The sequence below is a fragment of the Notechis scutatus genome, chromosome 10 (assembly GCF_049901735.1).
Source record: "Notechis scutatus isolate UNSWTSFEM ecotype Mainland chromosome 10, rNotScu1.2, whole genome shotgun sequence".
NCBI classification, from domain to species: Eukaryota; Metazoa; Chordata; class Lepidosauria; order Squamata; family Elapidae; genus Notechis; species Notechis scutatus.
In genome coordinates this window covers 12,350,067-12,373,193 of record NC_142018.1, presented here as the reverse complement: position 1 = coordinate 12,373,193, position 23,127 = coordinate 12,350,067, and the positions used below count along the sequence as shown (strand labels likewise).

The window sequence follows — 23,127 nt, the reverse complement described above, 5'->3', positions numbered from 1 at the left end:
TGGCTTTTTGAGTATGTGGCGCACTCGGAGATAATCGTTACCTAATTCTGTGGAAGAGTTCCAACTGGTCCTGGGTTGCACACCAGGTGCCTTCCACAGCTGCAGTGTGTGGCCAGAAAAGATGCATTTAAAAATTACAGTCTGGATCTACGTGTGTTTGTGTTAAGAGTTTACAGCAGAAATTCAAGTCAAGAAAACACACAGATGACAGATTCAGCAGGATCATTAACTTCTTTATAAACATAATAATATGAGTAACGTTTACAATATCATTTGTAGGTTCTTTCAATGTAACATAAGCCAAAACACAAGCAGCTCAGAGCAGATATCAGTTTCTCTTTAACTGTGGGGCAAGCAAGACACACAGCAGAGAAGAGAAGCAGTTTTGGTTTCAATAGACAGACTCAGAGTAACCAAGAGCCACACCCAAGCTCCTTCTAGTTTCAGTTTCCAAACAGTCCTCATTGGCTGGTCTGTTGCCATGCCTATTCATTGGCTGACTTTGTTACTAAGCTCTATTCCTCCAAAGGTCAATATTTCGTGGGTCTCTGTCAGGCATCAAGAATCAGGACCACATGTTAAGTCCCAACAAAGCTGATCTATTATTTATTGGTCATGCCCATTTCACAAGAATCTAACCAACTGATGGTCAGCACTATGCTGCCACTAAATAAGAGTTCAGAATTCAAGAGGGGTTCAATGCTTGTAAGAATATTCTGACGCCAGGCTTTAACAGATTAATGGAGTTGGAAGGAACCTTGTAGGTCATCTAGTCCAACCCCCCCCCCCCAAGCAGGAGACCCAATACCATTTTTGACAGATGGCTGTCCAGTCTCTTTTTTGAAAGTTTCAAGGGATGAAGCTCTCACAACTTCCAAAGGCATCTTCTGTTCCATTTGTTAATTGTTCTCATTGTCAGAAAGTTTCTCCTTATTTCCAGGTTGAATCTCTCCTTGTTCAGTTTCCGTCCATTATTCCTTGTCTGGTCTTCGGGTGCTTTGGAAGATAGTTTGACCCCCCCACCTCCACTCTGTGGCAACCCCTCAAATATTGGAAGACTGCTCTCCTGTCTCCCCTGGTCCTTCTCTTCACTAGACTAGCCAGGCCCAGTTCCTGCAACCGTTCATCATATGTTTTAACCTCCAGACCCCTAATCCTCTTGGTTGCTCGTCTCTGCACTCTTTCTGGAGTCTCAATTTCTTTTTTTATAGTGTGGTGACCAAAACTGGATGCAGTATTCTAGGTGTGGTCTTACTAAGGCTTTATAGAGTGGTATTAATACCTCACTTGATCTTGATTGTATCCCTTTGTTAATGTAACTTAGGATTGCGTTGGTTTTTTTGTCTGCTGATGCACACGGCTGATTCCTCTCTTGATCCTACCCCCAGGTTCTGCCTGTCCATCTACTACAAATTCTTGGAAATTCCCTGTGGTGGGATTCAATTTTTTTACGACTGGTTCTGTGGGCGTAGCTTGGTGGGCTTGGTGTGGCTTGGTGGGCTTGGTGTGGCTTGGTGGGCATGGCAGGGGAAGGATACTGCAAAATCCCCATTCCCTCCCCACCCTACTAACCTGCTTTCCAGCTCCGTTCTCCTGCGCAGGGCAACCAAAGGAGACCCAGCCAATCAGCTGGGATTTGGGAGGCAGAGAATAGACAGGGGTGGGTCCAGTCAGAGGTGGGACTTGCCGGTTCTCCAAACTACTCACAATTTCCGCTACTGGTTCTCCAGAACTGGTCAGAACCGGCTGAAGACCACCTCTGAATATCTCACCCCAAAGGTGTTGTTACAGGTGAGAACTCTAATTTTCCTTCCCCCCCCCCAAGCTTGGGGATTCCACCCACCCCCCACCCCCCCCAAGTCCCTATAACAGCTAATGAAGGCAGCAAATGATTGCTTTGGGTTTGGTTTTTACCGGGACAAAAAGCATCATTATCGAGACTGAACATTTATCTGCATTTGGCAGTCTTCCAAGATGCTGGAAACCTGTCATGGCTGCAGAGAAGGGAGAAGGTTAGAGGAAGCCTCATCAGGCTGACTCCGCTCCACCTGTGCAATTCAGATGGAGCCAAGATCAATATGTCATTTTTGCTGCTGATAATTTGGACGGAAGAGGGCGGGAATCGCCCGGCAACGATTTCCCAAGGAAAGAGGCGAAAGGATGCTACGGAGGACTGGCTTACTTCTCTGCTGTGTAAAGGAGAGAGAGAGAGAGAGAGATGATACCTTCTGTGTTTTGGGACCTGCTCTGTCGAATTCTCCGAGCCCATCTGCTTTTCGTTGACGTTGTTTGGGGAATGGTGTGGTTAATTAGCCATATGTTTCCGTGGGGATGGCAGGTGCTGCTGTCAGGGGACAGGGAAACTTGAGTTCCTTCCTCCAAGTAAATCAGAGCCACGTTTTAGGAAAAGGCGTGGACTACATCTATAACTGCAAGGGTGGGATTTAAAAATCCCAGAAACTGGTTAGCTACCTGGTTGCTGGGTGGGCGTGGCCATGGTCGACGTGCCTACTGGAACTTCCTGTTTCTGACTTCTGGTGGTCCTCCAGAACCCAGGGGAGGCCATTATTGCCCTCCCAAGGCTCTAGAGACTTCCCCTGGGCCTCTGGGAGGGTGAAAATAGCCTCCCCGGGTTCTAGAGGACTCAGACAAGGGTCCTGCATCCGATGCAGAGATGGGGCCAGGACCATCTGTGAATGGGATGCTGACTCTGGAGCCTTGGGAATCTGACAGCAGTGAGCCCGAGGAACAAGGGGAACCTGTTCCCAGTGCGCGTGTGTGCAAAGCTACCAGAAGGCGAGAGTAGCTAAGACAAAAGCAGCGATTTGGGAGTAAGGCTTGGAGGTGATTGCCCCTCTCCTAAGGTATAAAGGACAGGCAAAGGTAGAGAAAGCTTTGCAGGAAGCAAAGTTGTTCATTCTATTTGGATTAATTCTTGAAGCTCTGTGTGGACTTTGTACTTCGGTTGGTTTTTTATAGTTCATTTGGCACTTTAGTTGTTGGCAACAATTCAAAGGAGAGAAAGGTGGGTGCTTATCTTGAGGGACTGTTTGGGACTCATTACCGGCTGGGAATGAACATAATTCCCAGCGTTGAAATAAAACAATAGTTGTTTTAACTAAGGATGTGCTTAATTATGGTCTCGGAAGCCTTGGTCAGAACAGATCCTGCATTAAACCAATAGGATAGAGACAAGGGTAGAGAGAGCTCAAACAGCATTCTTCAAAATGAAAAAGGTCTTCTGCAGTCATGACATAAGCCTAAGATTGAAAATCAGGCTTGTCAGATGTTATGTCTGTCAGGATTCCAGCAATCGCTCTAATTAAATCATGATTCTTGAGCCAACCTTCAAAAAACTTCAAAGGATTCATTAGACGCCACATACTAGCACTGGCCTGTACGTGGTCAACTCTGCCATACATAATTTACAGTCCCCTGTGACCCTGTTTTCCCCCCTCCCCCCAGGTGTCTCATAAACCAGATTCTCCAATTGATGAGCATGTTCACTGGCTGGGTGTCATCATTCACGTTCTCCAATTAAATATATTTGCGGACAAAAACTCTGGTATTTTAGTTACAATCTTTTAAAGATAAGAGTTGGAATGTACTTTCGCTTTGCTGCACTGCTCTTCCAGATTCCTTCCTCCCCCCCCTTTTTTTATGGCAACTACTAAAACAGGCAAATCTTGCCAAATTAAAGTAGATGACATGCACTATAAATCATACACTCTGGGAACCATGAAGAAGGTGCCATTTTCACCAGTGGTGGGATTCAATTTTTTTTACTACCAGTTCTGTGGGCTGGCTTGGTGGGCGTGGCTTGGTGGGCACGGCAGGGGGAAGATATTGCAAAATCTCCATTCCCTCCCCACTCCAGGGGAAGGATACTGTAAAATCTGCCTTCCTTCCGAACTCCTGGGGGAAGCTTACTGCAAAATCCCATTCCCTCCCCACCCCACTAACCTGCTTTCCACCTCTGTTCTTCTGTGCAGAGCAACCAAAGAAGACCCAGCTGACTCAATGGGAGGCAGGGCCAGTCAGAGGTGGTATTGGCTGGTTCTCTGAACTACTCAAAATTTCTGTTACCGGTTCTCCAGAACTGGTCAGAACCTGCTGAATACCACCTCTGGTCTCTTGTTCCTTTACAATGTACTCCTTTCTTCTTGGGAATCTGGATTCCATCACATATGTGGAAGAAGGGATTTATTTATTTATCAAATAACTCAATAAACATTGGTGCCCGAGATATTCTTTCCATTGCAAATATGTGGAGAGAAGAGAATCCACTCTAAGAGAACATTCAGATCATCAGACTAGGATGATAGCCAATCAGCCTCAGAAACTTCATGAACTATCTACAGATTACACTAGCTTCATCTCTAACTCTAAATAGTGGTTGATTTCATAATTGGCTGAGGTTGCACATCTAAGTTACAAAAAAATGGCTATTTCTTAGTCTCAGAATATTTTCCCCAGTAGTTTTGCAAACGTGTTTGTGATAGCAAGAGGAGACCTCCAACCTTTTTAAGGGATGAATGTATCTTCAGAGAGAAGATAGGTCAATAGGTATCCTGATGACACATCCTGTCAAGCACGGGAAATCAGGAGTCCTGGCAGTTCAAATGAATATATAATTTTATTGCAAGCTTAAGCTCTCTACAAGATTCTGAACTAACAGTCAAAGCAAATTGGCGGGAGATAAGAATCAATGGGATTCAAGGAGGGCTGGACTTAGATTCCTTGTCAACACAAAGGGACTAGAGACTGATGACATATTTAACCCCTCCTTCAGTCTCAGCCTGGTTATCTCTTACACATCCATACTTCCAAATTATTTTTAAGCTCTGTAAAGTTCAAACTGAGCCTGGAAACATCTCGACAATCTATGGATGTTCTTGGCAATAATGCTTAGACCAGTACATCTGCAGTAGACAGCAACACCTAACTTGGTTGATCTCCAAAAATGAGCACAGTTGGACATGGTTAGGACTTGGATGGGAGACCAAGAAATCTTGGCAGGGAAATTAAAAACAGTCTTGGAAGATGGCTGTGGCATTTCCCCCTCAAACAATATCATTGCCCAGAAATCTATAAGAATGTCCCCATCTTAGAGACTTTCATTTTTTACTTGAGTTCCTGAGGAGGTCCTGATTTTTTTCTTTCCACATAAACTCTTAATGCATCAGAGGAATGCAGAATTCTTCTCTTTGTTTGCTTCCTCTGAGCATGCATAAAACTATTTCACAAGGCTCCATCTGAATACTCAAAACCCCCTCAGGCCTACCTAATCCCACACCCTACCTAAAATAATGAGATTTGAGAAATAGATATCAGGTTGTGTGTGTTTTTTCAAAATGCCTTCAGGCATACTGGAACCATGCTTCTGAGCTTTTATCTGCAATCAAGTGAACCAGGAGCTTTGAAAAACCAAAAATGTTGACTCTTATCATTACAGAATCTGGACTTTCTTCTTTTTTAAAGAAAGAAATGTCTGGAAAAATATTAGCATCAAAGCAATAGGAATTGACAGTTGTGATGAGAACTGCTTATGGAATTCAGTCCTGGTGAAATCCGATGTGAACTGACTTACATCCCTTGAACTATTTTATAGATGTGTGAAGATCCTTGGGTTTTTCTCTTTTTGGCTTGGCTTAAAAACAAATCCCAGAATACTTTCATGAAAGCATGTAATATAGAGATGATGCCTTATTGATGTTCTGTTGAGCTTCTTGTTATTTTTTTTAAATAACCCATCAGTTTGGATATGAACTGAGCGGACATCTGGATAAAAAGTAAAATAGAAATAGGTACTGGGTAAAAGTTGCAGAAATTGCCTATGAATTGTCAGTTGTGAAATTGACCAAGTCTGCTGTCCATTGTGCTGATGCAGATCCCAGCATTCTGTTATGGTCCTTTGAATCAGAATAACAGAATTGGAAGGGACCTTGGAGGTCTTCTAGTCCCACCCTCTGCTCAAGCAGGAACACCTATGCAACTTCAGACAAATGGTTGTCCAATCCCTTGTTAAAAACTTCCAGTGTTGGAGCATTCACAACTTCTGAAGGCAAGCTGTTCCACTGAAATAATTGTTCTCACGGTCAGGAAATTTCTCCTGAGTTCAAAGTTGCTTCTCTCCTTGGTTAGTTTCCATCCTTTGCTTCTTGTCCTGTCTTCAGGTGCTTTGGGGAGAATAGGTTGACCCCTATGAGCCAATCTTGATTCCTGGTGACTACATGGATAGATCCATGCAGTTGTCTTGTTAACATTTTTCTGGACGTGATGTTCCATTGTCTTTTTCTGGAATGTTTTTCAAATTCCCAGTTTGGGGCTGAGGCAGACTGATCTAAACTCACCCAGCTGGTTTCCATACCTAAAGGAGAATTAGAACCTCCTTCCACTTTTGACATACAAGTTTTGTATTAAGGATTTTGATTACAGTAGTAAAAACTAATAGAAGTAGATTTAAAAAAGATTAGTAAAAAAGAATAAATAAAGAATACATTCCTTCTACATAGAATCTTTAGTCCCCTCTAGTGTCCAGTTTTTAGAGTAATAAAGTCGCTGGTGTTTATTATGAGCCAAGATAGACAAAATAAGTCCGATTCCCACGAGAAGCTGTTTTCTTAATAGTTAATTCCATAATCATATAATAACAGTTAGTATTCCTAAATTTAACTGGGCCCTTAAACCATCTGTAAATTTCTTAGATCAAAATATTATTTAGAGCTTTTGTTGTTTATGTCAAATCCTATCTTAAGCTTGTAATGATTTTTTTTCTTCTATTCAGAGTTGAAGCTAAACTCACCTGACAATTTTTCAAACTTGTCATACCGAAGGTCTCTAATAGTTTTAAGATGGTTAATAGGCAATTTTGAAAAGTGAGATTGGCAAAATAATCCCTTTTAAAAGGCTCCACCCAGTTTCAAGCAAGGTGGCTAATCCCTTTGTCTCCTGATGAGGAGCAGTTGTCTGGAGCACATTGGGCAATCTCCTGTCCTCTCCTTATCCAGAAAAGTTCTGGAAAACTGGTTTATTCGCTGGTTCTTTGGTCTTTCCCATGGCTGTTTTCCGTTTGCCATGGGAAACAGCTTCCATCTCAGCTTCTTCCACTTTTCCTGGAGTTTAATAAATACAGACCACAAGAAAAAAAAAACAATTAACACCAGCATTATTGTTGTTGTTTTTCACTGTCATAATTCTTAATGTTTCTCTCCCTTATGCATTGCTCAGAGCAGTGTTTTTGAACCTCCACAGTTTGAAGATGTATGGACTTCAATTCCCAGAATTCCCTAGCCAGTGCACTTCAGTTCCCATAATTCCTTAACCGGAATGCATGAATTCTAAAAACCTATTGAATTGTTTATGAAATGTACGCATTGCCCATCTTGCCAAGAGTCAATTCTAGACAGCTGCAGTGGATGTCCACTGGCTGGGGAATTCTGGGAGTTGTAGTCTACACCTCTTCAAGCCACTGAAGTTGAGAAACAGTGGCTCCAGGCATAGACAATACAGAATCAGCTAATCAATCAATCAATCAATCAAATAATGGCTCCAGGAGTTTTCAGCTTTCTTCCAGAGAGCTATCAGTGGCAGAGAAACCTAGTGATTCTCTGTATGCACAAGTCAATTACTAGACTTGTGATTGTCTAGGTCAGGGATTAGCAACCTTAAACACTCAAAGAGCCATTTGGATCCCTTTCCCACAGAAAAGAAAATGCCGGGAGCCACAAAATCCTTTTGACATCTAAAATGAAGACAACACTGTATATATCCAATTTCTCACCACATATTAAGCATACCGGTAAACCAGTGAGCAGTGAAAGCAAATGAACTGCCCACATACCACTAAACGTTCTGTTTTCTTCTGAAACTTTTCTTTTCTTGGATTTATCCATGGTTGGTGCTACCCGGGGTCAAAAAGCTCAATAAATCATGTGCTGGTGGATATCGCACATTGGCGGTTGTGACGGATATTTTGAGTGACAGGGAGCCACAGCAGAGGGGTGAAAGAGTGGCTGGAGCCACATGCGGCTCCAGAGCTGTGGGTTACCCATCCCTGGTCTAGGATGTAATTCAATTACAACCACAGATTCTCACTTGAACCAAGAAAAATCAGAGATGTTGATAATTCGTGTAAAACGCATTGGCGCCTCTAATCCATTGGGGATGATTTATTTTTCACTCGCGTGAGGTTGGCTCTCCGTGAATTGATGTTCTGCATAAAATACTCCTTTACAAAAGCGAAACATGTATTAAGCTGTCCGGGAAGAAAAACCGGTTCCTTGCAGAGCAATCTTGCACATTTCTGCACGTCTGGCAACTTGCTTGCGAGAGAAAACTCCTTGCTAATTTTCCTTCATTAGCTGCATTAAGGAGAATCTGCCCCACTTCCAAGCTTGAAATTTTTGAGCTGCCAAGCTGGCAAATGGGAGATAATTAGCAAATGAAACACTCTCTGTTTTTAGCCGAATTATGGCCTTAATAGCACCGAGTTGCAAGTAAACATGATAGCAAAGTCTTGGAATCAGCTGGTTTGCATTGGTTTGCTTAGATCCTGTTCAAATGAAGATAGGGGAAGTTCCTTAATTAATTAATTAATTTTTTTATGCTGGCCATCTCGTTAATACGACTCTGGGTAGGTGGTTCAGATACAGCCAATCCTTGATTTATAACCAAAATTGTGACTAAAATTTCTGCTGCTAGCAAGATGATTGTTAAGTGAGACGCTCATGATTTTATTACCCTTTTGCCATGGTTGTTAAGCGAATCATTGCAGATATTGATTGAATCATGCGGTTGTTAAATGAATCCCACTTCCCCCATTGACTTTGCTTGTTGAAAGCTGGCTGGGGAGGTCACAAATGGTGATCATATGACCGTGGGACTGTCATGCCCTTGGTAGAGTAGGACTCTGAGGAAGAGGAGGAACAGGAGACAGGGAGTGGAGGTGTGCCTCTGGAGGCTGTGGAGGAGGCTGGGGAAGGGCAGAGAATGGCTGGGCAGTCAGAGGAAGAACCAGGCCCTATCCCTTCTTCATCCTAGGACACACAGGGAGGAACGGAGAAGGAAACAAGTTGGCTTACGAGAGAGGAAGCGGCCATGATCCCCCTCATTGGTTGCAGCTGGGAAGAATAGTATATAAGAGAGACGGTTACAACAAAGCATTGCCACAAGCAAAGAGTGTTTTATTTTGGGCTGAAGTTATCTTGGTTGGTGTCCTTCCAACAGACTGTGCCTTGTTATCTCCTTGAAGTTGGTAATTACTTATCCTGGTCTGTTGTGGAAATTTCTTCATTGTAGTTTGTTTGGTTTTTTATTTCACCTCTATCTGCTCATTGAGTTCGGACTGCATTGGTTTCTTTTGAAGACTATTTTTGAATAAGTTTTATCTCCAACTGAGAATTATTGAACAGTGGGGCCAAATTGGAGGCATTAAAGGACATTTATTTACATTTTGGATTTTGTTATGTTTGTGTTACACTCCAGGTCATCACAGGGTCACTGCAACCACTGTAAATACTTGCCAGTTGCCAAGCCCCTGAATTTTGACCATAGGGATTTTCTTGGGCAGAAGCAATCTGGGGTCTCCCGTTATGTTTTGAACATCAGCTTTAAAATCTCTTTATCATTTGCTGGGCAGGTTAGTACTGAAAACTTGGAGTTGAATAACTGGAAAGCACCAAGGGGTCTATTCATACAGTGGTGCGTTTCAAATATTTTTACCACCGGTTCGGTGGGTGTGGCTTGGTGGATGCACTTTGCACGCACGCACACACTTTGCGTGCACGCATGTGCCAAATGCGCACTTTGCGCAGGCATAGAGGCTTTCTGACTCGCCTTCTGCAAGCCTGCACTCTCCCTGATGCTTCAGCAGCTGCCGCGCAACAATCTTCAATTTTTTTGTTTTGTTTTTGTTTTTCCCAAATTTTGTTCTATTATACTTTACTAATTTATTTGATTCTTTTTGTTAGTTTGTATAGTTTTTTATTTTTATTTTTTGTTTTAAATATGGTTTTACATTGTGTAAGCCACCTTGAGTCAATATAAAATGAATGAATGAATGAATGAATGAATGAATGAATCTGCTTGCCACGCAAAGCAGCTGCGCTTCAAAAGCAGGATATAAAGGTTACTATAGGAGCCCAGGTGGGCAGGTGGGCCCAACATCAGAGAGTTGGAGAGAACCGGTTTGGTCGCCGTTGCTCATTGGTGCTACTGGCTCGGCAGAACCGGTCCAAACCGGTAGAATACCACCACTGGATTCATATTATGTTACAAGGATGGCCTGTAACACCTGTAACCCTCAGGTGTTCTTGGGCTACATGACTCTTCTCGACCTTAATCATCAGGCGGGGTGGATGGAATTGGAAGTCAAGAAGATGTAGACTTAGATGACTGGTCCTTGTTGTGGAATGAGGGTCTAAGGCAGTGTTTCTCAACCTTGGTCATGTTAAGACGGGTGGACTTCAACTCTCAGGTTTCTCCAGGCAGCTAGACTGAGAATGTGTTGTTGTAATTGAATTACCTCCTACACAAGTCTAGTGATTGACTTGTGCATATAGGGAATCATTAGACTTCTCTGCCACTGATAGCTCTCTGGAAGAAAGCTGAAAACTCCTGGAACCATTATTAGACAGGCAGATGGATAGATAGATAGATAGATAGATAGATAGATAGATAGATAGATAGATAGATAGATAGATAGATAGATATTGATGAATAGATGGTAGGTAGACAGACAGACAGACAGACAGACAGACAGACACAGACAGACAGACAGACAGATAGATAATGGATGGATGGATAGAGATAGATAGATAGATAGATAGATAGATAGATAGATAGATAGATAGATAGATAGATAGATAGATAGATAGATGAACTGGTTCTGTATGATCTATGCTATGAAAATGCATAAGAGAGGGAGAGAGACATTCAAATTATGATACCTAAAAAACCTGTAACTCCCAGGTATTCTTGGACTCTATCTCTCTTCAACCCTGATTATCAGGTAGGGTGGATGGAAGTGGAAGAAAAGAAGATGTAGACTTAAATGACTTGTCCTTGTTGTAGAATGAGAGTCTAAGGCATTGTTTCTCAACTTTCGTCACGGTAAGATGGATGGACTTGAACTCCCAGAATTCTCCAGCCAGGTATGCTGGCTGGGGAATTCTAGATGTTGAAACACAGATCTAAGGGCCTCTTAACAATCAGTAGTCAGGACATGATTTACAGCTGACTTTCATTTATGGAACTACATTACACCGGACTTGGAGACAGGAAAGAGATGAGCAGGGAAAGGGTGTGTGTGTGACAATTTGTGTGACAATTTGACTTGATTACAGCAAGCAATAAAGAGATGATGACAATGCTATTGTGTGCTAGCAAGTTTCCTGTTTCCTTGCAGTCTAAATTTGTGACCGAAGCTTGGCAAGCGGGGTCCTGGCCTTTGTTTGCACCAGGTTTCTTGATAAATTTCGCTATTGTTCTTCCCCTGCCGATGGAGATGTTGAGGTCCTCCTACTTGTACAAGTGTTGAATCAGATATCCTGATCCTATTTGTACGTCTTTCAGATGGTGATGCATATATTTTTGTGGGAAAGCTGGCTTCTCTGTGCCTCTGCATCAGTGGTGGGATTCAAAAATTTTTATACTGGTTCTGTGGGCACCTGCTTTCCAGCTCCATTCTCCTGTGCAGGGCAACAAAAGGAGACCCAGCCAATCAGCCGGGACTCGGGAGGTAGAGAATAGATGGGGTTGGTGGGGCCAGTCAGAGGTGGTATTTGCCGCTTCTCTGAACTACTCAATATTTCCGCTACCGGTTCTCCAGAAGTGGTCAGAACCTGCTGAATACCACCTCTGCTCAGCACCTTCCTGATATCGGTGTGGGTGTGTGCTGTGTATGTGTGTGCACCTGTGTAGGCATGCATGAAGCCAAAAGTTCCTTCAAAAATTGGGAAATATGCTTGGTTTTTTTTGTATATGTGAGGCAGTTTGGCCCAGTGGTTAAGGTATTAGGGCATAAACCAAGAGACTGAGAGTTCTAATCCTGCCTTAGGTATGAATGCCAGCTGGGTGACTTGGAGCCAATCAGCAGGAGACTGTGAATTCTAGTCCTGCCTTAGGCATGAAAGCCAGCTGGGTGGCTTTGGGCAGTTCCTCTTCCTCACCTCACCTCACCTCACCTTACAGGGTTGTTATTGTGAGGAAAATAGGAGAAAGAAATATTAGTTCCGTTCACCACCTTGAGTTACTTATAAACACAATAAAGGCAGGATGAAACTGAATAAATAGATAAATAGAAACACATGTGAGATTTTCCCTTTTGTTGCATGTCCTAGAGAGGTGAATAGGTGGCAGGGTGTCATCAAAGGATACGTGTGTGATGAAACTGCCCGAAAGAACTTTGGATCAACTGGCATCGTTGTGATATCAGATTACCCTTTAAGAATACATAAAGTAAAAAAAAAGAAGAAGAGGAAGAAGAGGAAGGAAAGCATGGGCTCGTAGCAGCAGCCCAAGCTTCGTTAGGTCACAGGGGAAATAAATGAAGTTAGCAAAGTGAAAATGGAAAGCGAGATTGCCGTAGCACAAACTGTATTTATTTTCCTGGCTAATACACACTAAATGGAAAAGGCCAAGATGCAAAGTCCACACTCTGGTTGCTTGTGGGAGCGAGGAGACGAATAAAATTGCTGTTTGAATATTTACTGATGCAGCAAACCATGAATGCCGAGCAATTTCTGCAGCAACAAATGGGAGACCATTATTATTATTGGATTTTTTTTTCTTTCTTTCCTGGAGGAATAGAACTGCACATAATCTTTTTTTTTTTTTGTTTGTTAAATTTAGGAATACCACTAAGGCTAAGCAGTTTCCTGTTTTAGTCTTTTGAACTTTTTCATCACAATAGGCACCTCTGGAAACCTTTCAGCCTCTCCCAAAAGTGTTTTTTTTTTCCCAAAAAGGCAACTGGACTTTGTTTTTCCCTGAAGATGTTTCACTTCTCATCCAAGAAGCTTCTTCTATTCTGACTGAATGTTGGGAAATGGAAGGATTTATATTCCTTGCAGTTATCTGGTTGTTAGCACCAAGTGATGCAGGCGCCTAGAGGTGGAGCTCTCACCTCACAATCGGGAGGCTGTGAGTTCGATCCTAGGTACAGGCAGATATTTCTCTCTCTGGACACAATGAGAATATGTCTGCTGAACAAAATTCTGCATTGGTGACAGGAAGGGCAGTAAAAATTTAGTTGCCCTGACTCCACTCCACCCTGGTGTAAGGGATTACAGGGTCATTAAAAGACACAAAAAATATGGTCATTAGCACTCTCTTTGAGAGCCGTTGAGGCCACTTGGGGGTTTATCTCTGCCCTCGGGGTACTGAATCTAAGTGCAAAAGGGGATGCAACCTTTTTGGAAGTGAGGAAGCTTCTTGGATGTGAAGTGAAATGTCTCCAAGGACAAGCAAAGTCCAATTGCCTTTTGAAAAAGCACCTTTGGACAACCATGACCTGGATGACTAAGAAGACTTAGAAGATGACTAAGACTAAGAAGATGACTAAGAAGACTAAGAAGACTCCATAGGCTTTCAATTTCTATTTCTTTCAGTTGTTTTGTTTTAATGAACATTTTGGGCTGTTCAGTCCCTTAGGTCAGGGGTGTGACCATTCCACTGGCTGGCCCGAGCTTTGTCTAATCTGCAAAGATTGCTTTCCCAAGGACAGAATGGGACAACTGACCATGGTCCAATTGCAATGGCTAACTCACTGCTGCCAATTCAACATGGCCAGCTCACCGTGGCCAACTGACTATGGGTCAACTCACTGCAGCCAACTTTTCTGTGGGACAGCTTGCCGTGGGACAGTTCAACTATTTTATTTAATTATTTAAAATAATTTTAAAATATTTTTATTTTATTTTTTTTGTTCACATTTCATTTGGGCATCCTTTCTTCAACGACTCTATTCCACCACTTCTTCAATATTATATAACTTTTGTCCCGGGCCAAGTTATCCCACAGCAAGTTGGTCATGGTGAGTTGGCTGTGATGAGTTGGACATGGCAAGTTGGCCAAGTTGCTGACTTGGCTGTGGTGAGTTTGTCCTAGAGACCCTCAGCTAGCAGCAGGAAGGCCCATTTTGGTGGAGAGTTCCAAAATTTGTGTGTGTGTGTGTGTGGGTCATTTGCAAATTTGGGAGGGGGTTTCATTTAAAAACACCCATTCTGCCCTGCCAAATCCTTCAAATGCAAATAAAAAGGCCTCCAATTTTGGCCTCTCCAACTTGAAGAGAGTCAGGGAACAACTAAAAAACTGAGGGGTGGGTCCCTCTTTGCATTTTTTTGACCCTTAGCAATTGTTTGAGGCTGGGCTCAGCTTCAGTTGCATCCACACAGCATAGAAATGTTGTTTGATTTGTTCCAGTTTTGGAAACAAGCCAGATCTCTGTCATTTCCTAGTTTCAGCCCTTCTTCTTCTCTCCTTCCTTCCCTTCCTCAATACCATCGTAGCTCCTACTCTCTTTTCCCCTGGCTACGACCTCCTTTTGGATCGCTTTCTTAGTCTGCATTTATCCACAGGCTTTCTGTCACACTTTTGGTCCCTCAGGGCTCTCGATCAAGGAAGCTACAGCTTCTTTATGCAAGATCAGCGCTGGCAATTCCCAAGTGATTCCCAGCACAGCCAGTTAAGGAAATCTCATGTGTTAGGAGTGGGCCAGAAAAAAAACACCCTGTCTTTCTCTTGAAGGAATATTGTCGATCAGAACAGGCAACGCTGAGGTTTTTTTCCTCCAATTTGTTAATGATTTTTATCATTTTTATCTTGCATTTGACTTCTTGGTTGCCTTTCCCTTGACTTGAAACCATGATGGTTTCCTAAGTCTTCAGCCATATCTTACCTGAGCCTGAGTGTGGTCTGGTCTCAGGCCTATTATGAACCTTCAGGTCTGGGGAAAAAAATGTAGAGAAACGTTTAGCTTTCTGAACCTGGTTGAGATCATTTGGAAACATGCTGTTGCCTCATGGTAGTTCAGACAATGATGGTGGAGGATTACCCTTGTAAGGGAGATAGAATAGAATAAAATACAGAATAACAGAGTTGGAAGGGACCTTGGAGGTCTTCTAGTCCAACCCCTTGCTTGGGCAGGAAACCCTATACTATACCATTTCAGACAAATGGTTATCCAATCTCTTTTTTAAAAAGTGTTTGGAGAATTCACAACTTCTGGAGGCAATTTGTTCCACTGGGTAATTGTCCTCATTGTTAGGAAATTCTTCCTTAGTCCTAGGTTGCTTCTCTCCTTGACTTTCCACCCATTGCTTCTTATCCTGCCTTCAGGTGCTTAGAGGAATAGCTTGGCTCCCTCTTCTTTGTGGCAGCCCCTGAGATATTGAAACACTGCTATCATGTCTCCCCTAGTCCTTCTTAAAAAGAAGGAGACATGTACACAAACTAGACATGTATACAAAAGCTGCTAGGTTACTTAACAGGTGAATGGAAAGAAGCCTGCAGTGCTCTGTCTCTCTCTCTTTCTCTGTGTCCCTCTCCCTCCCTCCCTCTCCCCTTCTCTCTCTCTCTCTCTCTCTCTCTCTCTCTCTCTCTCTCTCTCTCTCTTTACCCCCCCTCCTTAGAAAAAGCAAGAAATCTATGGAGTCCAGTCACAGGGCTGGATTCAAGACTTTCATTCCACAACAGTGACTACCCTAGTTTTGCTGATGTAGGAGGTAGGCTGGCAGATGGAGGCGTCAAGTGGGGCATCAGTTTAGAATCTCTACATAGTCACAAGAGGACAAAATTCAACCCCTTCTTGAATGTAATTTTACCCAGGTGCAGACAGTTCATCTGAGAAGGTTCCTGTACATAGGCTTGAGCAATAAATAAGTACAGTAATTTTTAAGGTTCACACGTGGACCTGTCTGTTTGCCCTGCATTTGAAATGATTAGGAAAATTTGGTTAGCTTTATCCATAACTCTGGCATGTTGATATTTATTCTTTGCTTTTTTTGTTTCCTTTTTCTCCCCTTTTCTTTCGATGCTGGCAGCAAACTCTGGAGATGAACCTCACCAACTTGGTTAAGCGCAATAGTGAGCTAGAAAACCAGATGGCCAAACTGATACAGATCTGTCAGCAGGTGGAGGTACGTGCAAGGATGTGTTGGTACTCTGTGTCTGGATGGGAGTGGGTGGGAGATCAGATGGCATATGTCTGTGTAGAAATGGGGGGGGGGGGAAGGAGGAGGAGAATGAAGATGATAGCAATAGCACTTATAGCACTTAGACTTATATACTGCTTCACAGTGCTTCACAGTCCTCTCTAAGCAGTTTACAGAGTCAGCTTATTGCTCCCAATAATTTGGGTCTTCATTTTACTGACTTTGGAAGGATGGAAGGCTGAGTCAACCTTGAGTTGGTCAGGATCAAACTCCTGGCAGTTGGCAGAATTAGCCTGCAACACTGCATTCTAACCACTGCACCACCAGAACTCTTATATAGCAATAGCATTTAGACTTGCATACTGCTTCACAGTGCTTTACGGTCCTCTCTAAGCTGTTTATATTGTCCCCAACAATCGGTGTCCTCATTTTTACCCACCTTGGAAGGATGGAAGGATGGGTCAACCTTGAATGATGATGACAATGTTCTTTTCTGGCCAAGTGATTTTTTTAATGTCTTTGGTTGGGTTCATACTACATGCCCAGCTGAGCTAATTGGGATTGTGTGTGGTTTATCATGTATGGTTTTAGTATGATGCAATGTTAGGTCATACTGTGATTTTACCTATTTAGGGGTAATAAAATGCACGTGTTTTGTTAAGCCAACTGAATTTAAAATGTGTATACCCAGCTTTCTGATCTTCAAGGATACCAAACATTTCTATTTGGTGTTCTCAAGGAGGCCTTCTTTCCACTTCTTGAATTTCCTACACACCCCATAATCCTTCACTCACTGGAAGCCAGCTACTGCTTTTCCCTCCCTCCTGGTTTCTCTGAAGCAAGAAGAATGGAGTCTTCCTAATCACAAAGATTTCACTCAGTGCCTTGAAATAGCAAGGCAGAAATATCCCGCCTTACTGCTTCCAAATGCAGAACAATTAATAGTGAATTATCTCAGTGCTTTGTTTACCAAGGCAATGCCCAGGGAGAAGCCAAGCAATTAGATTCTTCTTAATGGCTTATTGATGTTCAGTTACTAAATTAAGAAGTGGTTCCTTGAACAAGATGCCACTTCTTCTTTTTTTGTTTTTTAATAATGGAAATAGAGATCATGATTTAGGACAGTGGAAAACCAATTCAATATACTGTTCAACATTATTTCTCAGGGGAACCCACCTCCTCTGTCCTCTATCTGCTACCACCCTTATTCTCTCAGACATTTCCTCTCCAGCCCTGTTTCCCATAGATGCGTTAATTCTTCATGAATGAAATCAAATATACGTGTCCAGGGGTAGAATTCAAAAACCCCAGCAACCGGTTGCTGGGTGTGTGTGGCCTACCTGAAATTCTGGGAGGGCCATTTTTTTTTGCTTTCCCAAGGGTCCAAAGGCTTCCCCCAGCCTCTGGGAGGGCAAAAATGGCCTTCCCCGGGCTCTGGGGGCCCTCTGGAAGCCAGAAACAGGCTTGTTTCCAGACTTCTGGAAGGCCTATTTTTTTCCCCCTCACAGAGCCTCCACGCGAATCCTGCACTTACCTGCATCGCGTGGAGGCTCCTGGGAGGGACAGGGTGGAGGGACAGGGCCAGCTGGTCAGTTGAAATACTGGTTTGGCGAACCAGATGAAAACTTAACATCTGGTTTGCCCAAACCAGCCTGAACCGGTAGAATCCCACCCCTGTCCATGTCCCAGGATAATGTTGCAGGATCCAATCTGAGTCAATCACTGGGACCAGAGGTTTATTCTTCCAAGCTTTCAGACTTCTGCTGGAGCCCATCCTCAAGGTGTATGAAGATTCTGGAGAGAGACAAATTTAGAAGAAAAATAAATAAACCTCTGGTCCAGGTGACTGACTCTGATTGGATCCTGCAGCTTTAATTCTCATCCTCACACAGCTGCAGGGATTAAGGTCAGAGAATTCCTCTTTTCCCATAGTGTCTCCTGCATATTCCTTGAACAGCAGAGGTAACCAACAAGGAAGTACTAGAAGCCATAACACCCTAGAAGGCAAAAATCACAAAACTTGTGTGCCCCTTGTATGTGCCGTTGCAGTAACATGCTTTATAGAAATGCACAGGGGAGCCATACTGTGTTCAACCTGCTGGTTCCATATTCAGAGAACTCAATTTAGTTGAAAAGTTTGCGCTGTTCTTGCCAAAGGCCATCTCATTTACTAGCTTGGTTAAATCAAGCAGTTTTGCTGCCTTCTGAAATGTTACTCTGAACGTTTAGATACTCTGGATGATGTTCATTTAATAATGGCCTTTTCCAACTCCGGAGGAGTTGGGAGTACAACTCTTGAAAAAGTCTAAGCTTCTGGCAATTCTAGAAGCTGTAGTCTCTGAGCAGCTGGAGACAAGCAATCGCTAGTGATTCTCTCTATGAAAGGGGGAACAGGTGTGAGCAACAAAAGAAAAGTGGCAGTTTCCCAGAAAGGAGGGAGCTCATTCCAGGAGGTGGTACAAGACAAGAGGCAGCCCGGCCCAGGGGAAAAGAGTAAGGAGCGCCACTCTCTAGACTCTTCCAGGTATATCTATTAGGGTAAGAGTAATATAGCTTTAAGTATACTAGTTTAGATGGGATGGATGAGTGGTTAAAGACCCTGAGTTTGTCATCTGGAAAGCTGACAACCTGGATTTCAGAGCTGAGCTCCTTGCAATGGGGTGAGGTGCCCCAGGTCCTGCCTACCTAGCAGTTCAAAAGCATGCAAATGTGAGTAGATTAATAGGTACCACATTGGAAAGGAAGGTAACAGAGTTCCATGTGCCTTTGATATATAGCCATGCTGGCCACATGACCACGGAAAATGTCTTCAGACAATGCAGGCTCCCTCAGCCAAGAAACAGAGATGAGCACTGTGCCCTAGACACACAGTGTTTCCTGGACAGGGAAATGTTTACTTTTAGTATAAGTTTAGTCTGGCAAGATTCTGTCTACTGGTGTGAGCCTTTAAAGAACTGATCTTTGACTAGATTGTTCTATATCATTCTTGGGCTTGACAGAATCAGGATGGTTTAAATGGCTTTGTAAGATGAGTTAGGGATTAATCTCAGGATACTAGGAAGCTGAAATGAGCAGTGATTTGAAACCATCCATTGTGATCAACGCCAGTCTTGGATACTTGGGACCTGTCCTGGATATCTTGAGAATACTGTTGTGGAAGATGCTCCAAGCCACAACTCTGGTGGGCCCTCATCACATAGGAACAGCTGCACACAGAGATGGGGCATTTGGTTTTAGTTTAAGCTAACTCTCAGCAAAGCAAGAACACAACAAGGCACCCAAACAAGGAATAATAGATGGAAACTGATCAAGGAGATTCAACTATGGAAATAAGGAGAATTTTTCTGACAGTGAGAACAATCAACCAATGGAACAGAAGTTGCCTTTGGAAGTTGTGGGAGCTTCGTTCCTGGAAGCTTTCAAGAAGAGACTGGACCGCCACCTGTCAGAAATGATGTAGGGTCTCCTACTTGGGTTGGACTAGATGACCTACAAGATTCCTTCCATTAATCTGTTCCAACAACAATTTCCACCTTTGTTTCCTCCCTTCTAAAGAATGGCCCGTTTGGTCCTCCAACCTCTTGATGTCTCCGTTCTCCAGTTGAATGCCTTTCACCCCATTTCACCTTCTGCTTTTGGACCCCTTCTGCGAGGTTAATCTTCCTTTTGGGGAAGCATCAGTTCTTCAGTTTCATAGATCCAGGGGTCTTGGCCTACGAAATGCCAGCAAAAGTGACACATTCCTTTTGCTTCCTGATCAAAAGCAAGGCAGATGAAAAGGGATCAAAGGCGCACTTTCCTCCCCAACCTCTCTTAAAAGGTAAAAAGGGAAAGTTTTTCACTCTAATGGTGCCTTGGCTTTTAGCTGCAGCATTTCTGAAAGACCTTTTCTCCTGGGAGGCTCGGTTGGGTCCAGGGATCCAAGAAAGCCGCGGAAATGACCCCAGTGAGGGCTTAAATCATCAAAGAGGTTGATGTTTTCAAAACTATAATTTGGGAGGTAGTGTTTGTGCAGGGATTTTCAAGGTAGTTGCTGGAAACAAACAAAAAACCCCGATAGATCTTGGTTTCCCAGATGTTCTGTGAAGCCCTTTCTACAGAGGGATCCTATATGATAACCATCTTCTTCTTTATATATAAAAGTGAAATACCACTCAAGCATCATCACAACATCTCCAGAACTGTAAAGGCTACAAAATTGAAATTTGGCACGTATGTTCCTCTTGGCTTCTAGGTCCTCACTAAGAAAGGGTTTTTCGAAATGACCATCAGAGGATTAGTATTTCCTATATTATTATTATTAACACGCTCTGATGCCAAGGAGTTCTACTCCTCCTCCCCACCTGAAAAGAAATATCTTCCAAATGCAAAACACAAGCAGAGGAGAGGAGTTTCAGATTCAGTTTTAGTTTCACAGAAGCAACCAGTTTAGTACAGAACAGTTGAGTAGATAGATAGATAGATAGATAGATAGATAGATAGATAGATAGATAGATAGATAGATAGATAGATAGATAGATAGATAGATAGATAGATAGATAGATAGATAGATAGATATAGATGGATAGCTGATTGATAGATAGATGATAAATAGATAGAGATAAATGATAGATAGATGGATGGACGGACGGACGGACAGACAGACAGACAGACAGATGATATAGACAGACAGACACAGAGACAGAGAGACAGACAGACAGACCAGGCAAAGGAAGCAAGAAGAGGCAATGCCTCAAAATGCCAGGAGGAAAATGGTTTTGTTTTTTTGATGAAGTAGTGAAATTGGGTCAGCCTTTGAGGGAATTCTATTTCCATCTGTTGGATTGTGATTTCTGCATCTTCGTGGTTTTAATTACAGCATGGGGGGGGGGGAATCATCCATACAAATTCTTGAAATTTCTGCTGCTTCTCACCTCTGCGGCCGTTCTGCGCAGCCCTTAAGTTGGTGGCTAGAGCTGGATTCATAGAGAAGGTTGAGCAAGGCCCCTTTCCAATGTTAAAAATGAAAGCGGTAAAGGAAACCCAGGTCTGAATTTTGCTCTCTTGTTCAGAAAACCTTCACCTTCTTTCCAAGTTTACGATACCACCAAGCAATGATGAGGGCAGCTGCCTGGCTGCCTGGGCCATTTCCTTTCTGCCCTTATTATTAATTTTGCCCTTTGAGAGCTCCTGAAGTTTAACCACAGACATTGCTAGGAGTTAACTCCAGGTTTGCAAAGGCCTGAACCTGCCAACTTGTCATGCTTAGGGGTGGATGTTGCTTTCACAGGCTTCTCCTTTTGAAGTCGAAGAGCTATATTTGCCTTGAAGTTGCCTTGTCTGTCCTAACATTATTATTGATAATTGAGGTTCATCTCTTGGCTGAGGCTCTTAGATCAATGCAGGCATCTCTTCAGCTCTTAGGCTCCTTGCCATTTATTCTTTCAGTAGGGCAAGGTAGATTGATTCCTTTGTATGCTCCTTCGCTAACCCAGACAGACAGAGAAACACACCTCTGCATGCACCGATCCTACCCGAGCTGAAGCAACATTGCCATGCCCTTTGCTTTAATCCCTTGGACCTTGAGCTGTTCAATAGAAGCTGATGTGGGTAAATGAAAACTGAATTGTTGTAACAGACAACAACTTTATGTATTTATGAAGATGAATTATTTAGTTGTAGCAGTTTAATTAGGGGTCCCTCCCAAACTCTTCCACTTCTCGATCCCTTCATGAAGTTTCAGATTGTTCGTCAGCCCGGAAATATTTATTACATGAGAATAATTTCGTAAATAGCAACAGACTTTTATATACCGCTTCACAGTGCTTTTATAGCCCTCTCTAAGCAGTTTACAGAGTCAGCCTTTTGCCCCCCCCCGCAACAATCTGGCTCTTCATTTTACCGACTGTCATGCCCCTGTTGGAGACTGACTCCGAGGGAGAGGAGGAACAGCTGACAGGGAGTGGAAGTGTGGCTCCGGAGGTTGTGGAGGAGGCCGGGGAAGGGCACAGGCCAGCTGGGCAGTCAGAGAAGGACCCAGGCCCATCACCTTTCCATCCTAGGGCACGCAGGGAGGAGAGGATAAGGGAGAAAAGTGCATGGTGTGGTCTACAGGGGAAGAAAGGACCTTGATCCCCTTCAGGGGCTGCAGCTGTGACAACTATTTAAAAGGACAGACTGCACATGAGCCAGTGCTGGAAACAAAGCATGAAAATATTTCTAGCCTGTCCATTCTTACCTGAGTTTGGCATCCTTCCCAGTGTGTATTCCGAGATTGGTGAGTTTTGGTTTTAAGTCATGATGCTCTTCCAAGTTCACTCTACTCCCAGACATTTACTGACCTGTTTTTGACACCCAGACATTTATCAATCCCTTGGAGGGTTTCATTGATCCTCAGAGATCAATACTGACCACTTTCAGGAACCCCGTATAGATCAGATCGAGGGTTTTGCAAGCAGCTCTGAATTGTTATTGTGAATAGAATTGAATCGGCTATTAAGCTCCAATATCAACCACTAGGTAGCATTTCAATTTTTGTACCTAAGGTGCTTTTCAAAAGCCAACTGGACCTTCTTGATTTTCCCTTGAAAATATTTTGTTTTTCATCTTGGATGAGAAGTGAAATGTTTTCAAGGAAAAACCAAGAACGTTCAGTTGTCTTTTGAAAAGCACCTTTGGGAAAACCATGATCTGGATGACTTGAGAATCTCCATAGACATGTCAATTCTCGCCTTTCTGCTCCTCTTTAAAATAATGTGGTGAGAAAAGAAGAGTTCGAGAACAAGACGTACAACTGAATCCTTGCCCTACAATAGGAACAATAGCAACAGTACTTAGACTTATAAACCCCTTCACAATGCTTTACAGCCCTCTCTTAGCTGATTACAGGGTTCGGCATATTGCCCCCAACAATCTGGATCCTCATATAACCTCTATTAATGCCAGAGTTCTTGTGAACCTCCCCGCAACTCAAATAATAATTTGGAAGATCCTA

General features: G+C 43.0%; 1 protein-coding gene across 4 annotated transcripts in view; it reads left to right on the top strand.

Annotated features, from left to right (window-relative positions):
- The window catches only part of MID2 (midline 2), a 177,151-nt gene that overhangs the window by 108,124 nt on the left and 45,900 nt on the right, over positions 1 to 23,127 (top strand). For all 4 annotated transcript variants that reach the window (XM_087972369.1, XM_087972371.1, XM_087972370.1 and 1 more), the window contains exon 3: positions 16,044 to 16,139. In XM_087972369.1, the coding sequence (XP_087828495.1) occupies positions 16,044 to 16,139 (96 nt within the window). The remainder of the gene's footprint in view (positions 1 to 16,043; positions 16,140 to 23,127) is intronic.